The sequence below is a fragment of the Capsella rubella genome, unplaced genomic scaffold (assembly GCF_000375325.1).
Source record: "Capsella rubella cultivar Monte Gargano unplaced genomic scaffold, Caprub1_0 scaffold_1, whole genome shotgun sequence".
NCBI lineage: Eukaryota > Viridiplantae > Streptophyta > Magnoliopsida > Brassicales > Brassicaceae > Capsella > Capsella rubella.
Genome location: NW_006238923.1, coordinates 9406082 through 9410798, shown reverse-complemented (window position 1 = coordinate 9410798; position 4717 = coordinate 9406082). Strand labels below are relative to the sequence as shown.

General features: G+C 39.6%; 2 protein-coding genes across 2 annotated transcripts in view; both read left to right on the top strand.

The window, feature by feature from the left end:
* Positions 1 to 567: 567 nt before the first annotated feature.
* LOC17898174 (ubiquitin-fold modifier-conjugating enzyme 1) lies at positions 568 to 1790 on the top strand. Its single transcript, XM_006304567.2, has 3 exons — positions 568 to 1027; positions 1115 to 1176; positions 1502 to 1790. Exons 1-3 carry the CDS (start codon positions 695 to 697, stop codon positions 1629 to 1631), a joined length of 525 nt encoding a protein of 174 aa, XP_006304629.1. The 5' UTR covers positions 568 to 694; the 3' UTR covers positions 1632 to 1790.
* Positions 1791 to 3117: 1327 nt separating this feature from the next.
* LOC17900437 overlaps positions 3118 to 4717 on the top strand; it is a 6313-nt gene continuing 4713 nt past the window's right edge. Inside the window, 3 exon segments of the mRNA XM_023788875.1 lie at positions 3118 to 3445; positions 3870 to 3943; positions 4104 to 4711. Of these exon segments, the coding sequence (XP_023644643.1) occupies positions 3379 to 3445; positions 3870 to 3943; positions 4104 to 4711 (749 nt within the window). The 5' untranslated portion in view covers positions 3118 to 3378.

The window sequence follows — 4717 nt, the reverse complement described above, 5'->3', positions numbered from 1 at the left end:
TTATGTCTCTTTAGCCGAGTCACGGCTTTTGATAAAAAAAATTGCATGCCACTTTCATATTTTGAAAAAAGAGATTGATGTTGTAAACAAGGTGTTGATACTTCATCCCTCGACATCTGTGTGTTCAATCTTACAACAAAGATCTTCAAATGCTTCCCTAGTCTCTCCGACTTAAACATCAAGGATGCTCAGTGGTTCATTCCCTCTTGATTCTTGTGATCCTCATGGTTTCTCCCTGCGCCTTACTCTGTTTCGGTCTACTGCAAGTTCTTATGTTTGTTGACACATCTCTAGACTCTACTTTGTTATGAGCTTGGTGTCGGCAACTCTTCAAGACATTCAAATAAGTGGTGTATGGATTGTGTTGCAAAAAGCTGCAGAAACATACCAAATCACAACTCACAACTCAAGTATATTCAGAAAAAAAATAAAAAAAATTGTAAAAATTGTGTAATCAAAGTCAAACCAAACAGAATAAACCAAATGAACCAGCATCAAACCAAAATATCGCATGATTCAATACGGTTTGATTTTTGTTTACTTTCGGTTACAATGGTGGAAAAGCTAAAGGAAGAGGAGGAGGAATCAGAAACAAGCATCCGATTCCGATCGAGAAATACACAAGAATATAATTAAAAATAGGGTTTTGAATTGACGCCCAAAAATAAAAAAAATCAATCGGGAGGCGAAGAAAATGGAAGGATGGGATCCGAACACGAAGTCGACGTTAACGCGGATACCGCTTCTGACGACCAAGGCGGGTCCAAGAGACGGCGCGGCATGGACACAGAGGCTGAAAGAGGAGTACAAGTCTCTGATTGCGTATACCCAAATGAACAAGTCCAACGACAATGACTGGTTCCGTATCTCTGCTTCCAATCCTGAAGGTACCCGTTGGACTGGCAAGTGTTGGTATGTTCACAACCTTCTCAAATACGAATTCGATCTCCAGTTCGATATTCCTATTACCTACCCAGCCACTGCTCCTGAGCTTGAGCTGCCCGAAATTGACGGCAAGACCCAGAAGGTAGAAAAAGGCTTTCTCTTTCGTTTTGAGGTCGTTTCTACTCATCAATCCGATTTGTCTTTGTTAACGTTTATGTTTTGTGTATAGATGTATCGAGGTGGGAAGATATGTCTGACTGTGCATTTCAAGCCGCTCTGGGCCAAAAACTGGTAATTTTTTCATGCTTTCTGGTTGCATAGACCTTGTAAGAGAAGCATGTAGCGGTGTTTTAGATCAGCTCTATGAAAGTATCGCACTTCTAAGATGTTTATTGGATTAGTTTGTAGGACAGAAAACTCGAGTGCAAAGCTGTTTTTGTGAGGTCTAAATGACTATGGACATCTAATTTAACTTCAAATTCTATATGATTTTCGTGTTACTGTTCCCTTGTTAAACACTGACCTTGGGTTAAACACATTATGCATTCCAATTCTATCGCCACTACGAGCACCTACTCGTAAACTTAGCAATGATGTATGACTTTTGTTTATGCAGTCCTCGGTTTGGTATAGCGCATGCACTTTGTTTGGGACTTGCTCCATGGCTTGCTGCAGAGATTCCAATTCTTGTGGACTCCGGCATGATTAAGCACAAAGATGACGCAGCCTCATCTGCAGAATCTTAATCTATGTAACCTGTCTTTTCGATCTCAAGAATGTTGAGGTGTTGTTTATCAGTTATAGCTGAACTCAGAAATGACTGAGGTGGATGCGTCTGCGTCTGCCCTTTAAACACTTACATGAAAACCGAATAAAGATTAAAGCTATTGCAATGTTTTTCGTTATTTGCTTGCACCACTTGATAATATATGACGTTTCTTGAGAAAATGTTGGTAGATTCATTTCAAAATGATGAGTTTCATTTGCACAAATGGTTTCAGGCATTGTTCAGTTTTATGTGATGCGGTCACCTCAGGTTTGATTAGCTGTAATGAGTTATGACAAGGCCAATTGTGTAGTTAGTAAGTATACTTATGCTGCTCAAGATTTCGTTCTTTGTAGGCCTTAGGCTTCTTAATCTCGAACTAGGAATTGAGTATATGGGCTTTACTGATCTATAAAAGAACCAATGTAGAAAGTAGAAACATTTAGAGTCTGCATACTTGGAATTCAATTTTCCTGAAAATGTGCTTGTCCATCTCTCAGTATGCTTGCGTTATGCTTTTTTTGGTAAAGCTTGTCGATGTATCAACATGTATGTTGGTGATTTTGAGCTCAAACGAACATGTCTGTTAATTATCCACAAATTTATTTTAAAAAGCTTAACTCAACCCTCATGTATTTTTGTCAACACAAGTACTGTATTTAATAGTTTTTGGGAGTTTCTTGTAGAATGAGGCTGTTCTTAGGGCGTGTGGTGAGTCGGATGCACCAAACCCGCCAGGAGCTAGCAACGCAAAAAGCTGTAACAGTGCTGTGAAAAACGAGTAAGGCGGAGGAGAAGCTAGAAACATGGTCGTAGTTTAGGAATCGTAGATCATCAAGTCTCTGTCTTTTCCTGATTTACAAAAAATAATAATATTTGAACCTTGTGTTGAGTTACTGTTTTTTTACATGTTGATTCTGAAACGGGTTTAGCAAAAGAAGAAGCACCCTCCATTAATGTGAGTAGGATCACTCAACCATGCTTCAACACCAAATCAAAACATAGGATTTGAATGTATTCCTTTTTATTGCTTTGTCATCAACAAATTTGTTATAGACTACACTGTGGGTTCAAAACCAGAATTTGTCGAAGTTAGTTGCAGCGCAAACGAATTATACATTTGGGTTTAGCTACTAGATGTGTGACATTTCTGAAAATTACTTAAATCTCTCTTTTGTTTATGTTTTCTACATAATTATAAGATAAATACAAATAACAGGTTCAGCCTTATCTCCAAATCTTGTTCGAAAGCTAAAATTATATTTCAACCATGTTATATGAAGTAATTTTTATTGAATACAACTATTTTTATAAAGTTAAAATTTCAACTTTTAAAGTAGCAATGTTTTGTAGAAATAAATTTGGAACAAAACAATAAGGAAAAAATTATAAACTTAATACAAAGTAATAAAATTAATAATAAACAAACAATGATAATTTAGAAAGAAAAAAAAAAAAAGCAGAACCTGGGCAAAGTCGGATCGGTGTTGTAAAGAAAGAAGCAAAGGCCGTCCTTAGCCTTTCCATTCTATTGCTCCTTCACTCACTCTCGATCTCAGCCGCGAAACAAAAAGCTTTCTTCTCTTCTCTTCCAAAGGCAAATCGACAATTATAAAAGTTTCTCCGCCAAATCTCTCCAAAACCCTTTCTCTCGAACTCGGTTGTTTCTTCTTCTACTGCGTTCGTCTTCATCTTCTTACGAACTCGGTAGTTTCTTCCATCCTGCCATGGCCGACGGCAAGTTCGATCTCCCTGACGATCTCATCCTTTCTAAATCTTCCGATCAGTTGAAAGGTACTTCCCGCCTCTCTATCCTCGTCTTCCTTCGTCTTCTTCTTTTGGATTTCGTAAATTTGAATTTCTATCTCTCTCTGTACCAATTGAATGCGGAGAAACAAATGTTATCGTTTGGTTTATGGATCTGAATTGGCTAGGATGCGGCAGCCCTGTATCTCAAATCAGATTTATCACAAATTGACCTAACTCTGATTAGGGTTGTATTGTACGATTTCAATTTATCTTTATCAATCCGCTTTTAGATGCATTACCAACTTCATGTTGAGAGACGTAATTCTTCTTTTGTTGCCGATTCCTGACTTTGGGATCTGGAATTACGAAGCGATGATTTGTTCTTGCCTCTGATTCCTGCACTTTTGGGTTATCTATTTGACTTCCTTCAGCTATTGACACAAGAGCTTGTATTTGTTTTTTTCTGCAGAATTAGCCTCCTCAGATAACAGCATTCCTTTGTCTCCCCAGTGGCTTTACACGAAGTCAAACGATAACAAGATGGTAATACCAACAAAGATGCTATCCTGTTTTGATCTCCTCATAAGATCTTTGTTAGATGCTATGCTTCGTATCTAGAAAATATCAAGTTTTAGATGAGTTTTGCTGTTTCTCTCTAGCATTTTCCATTGTCCATTCATCTTATGTTGTTGCTCTGTGGCAGGATGTTCGATCTCCTACTCCTGTGCCCACGGGAAATCCAAGCGACCCAAATCTCAAGGATGCATGGCGCTTGGATGCCCCCGAAGACAAAAAGGACTGGAGGAAAATTGTCCCTGAGAACGAAACTAGTCGCAGATGGCGTGAAGAGGAAAGAGAAACTGGTTTACTCGGTGTCAGGAAGACCGATCGCAGAAAAACAGAACGCCGCATCGACAATGTCTCAAGCAGAGAAACTGCTGACACTAAAATTACTCCTTCTTCTGATAGGTGGCATGATGTTAGTTCTCGTGCTGCTGCACATGAACCTCGGCGCGACAACAAATGGTCATCTCGCTGGGGTCCTGATGACAAAGAGAAAGAAACCCGTATCGAGAAGGTAGATAACAACAAGGACAAGGAAGCGCCTCCTAGTGATAGTCAATCTGTGGTTAGCACCATCCGTGCAACTTCTGAACGGGACTCTGACCCTCGTGACAAATGGAGGCCACGTCATAGGTTGGAATCCCAGGCTGGTGGGCCGACTTCTTATCGCGCTGCACCTGGGTTTGGACTTGATAGAGGGCGAGCCGACGGCCCAAATTTAGGGTTCACTGTAGGCCGAGGAAGGGCATCTGC

Bases quoted from the DNA above. Each gene is read 5' to 3' on its own strand.
- LOC17898174 (XM_006304567.2), top strand. From the start codon at position 695: ATGGAAGGATGGGATCCGAACACGAAGTCGACGTTAACGCGGATACCG. The intron at 1,028-1,114 runs GTAGAAAAAGGC...TTTTGTGTATAG, and splicing joins TTGACGGCAAGACCCAGAAG to ATGTATCGAGGTGGGAAGAT. The intron at 1,177-1,501 runs GTAATTTTTTCA...TTGTTTATGCAG, and splicing joins CCGCTCTGGGCCAAAAACTG to TCCTCGGTTTGGTATAGCGC.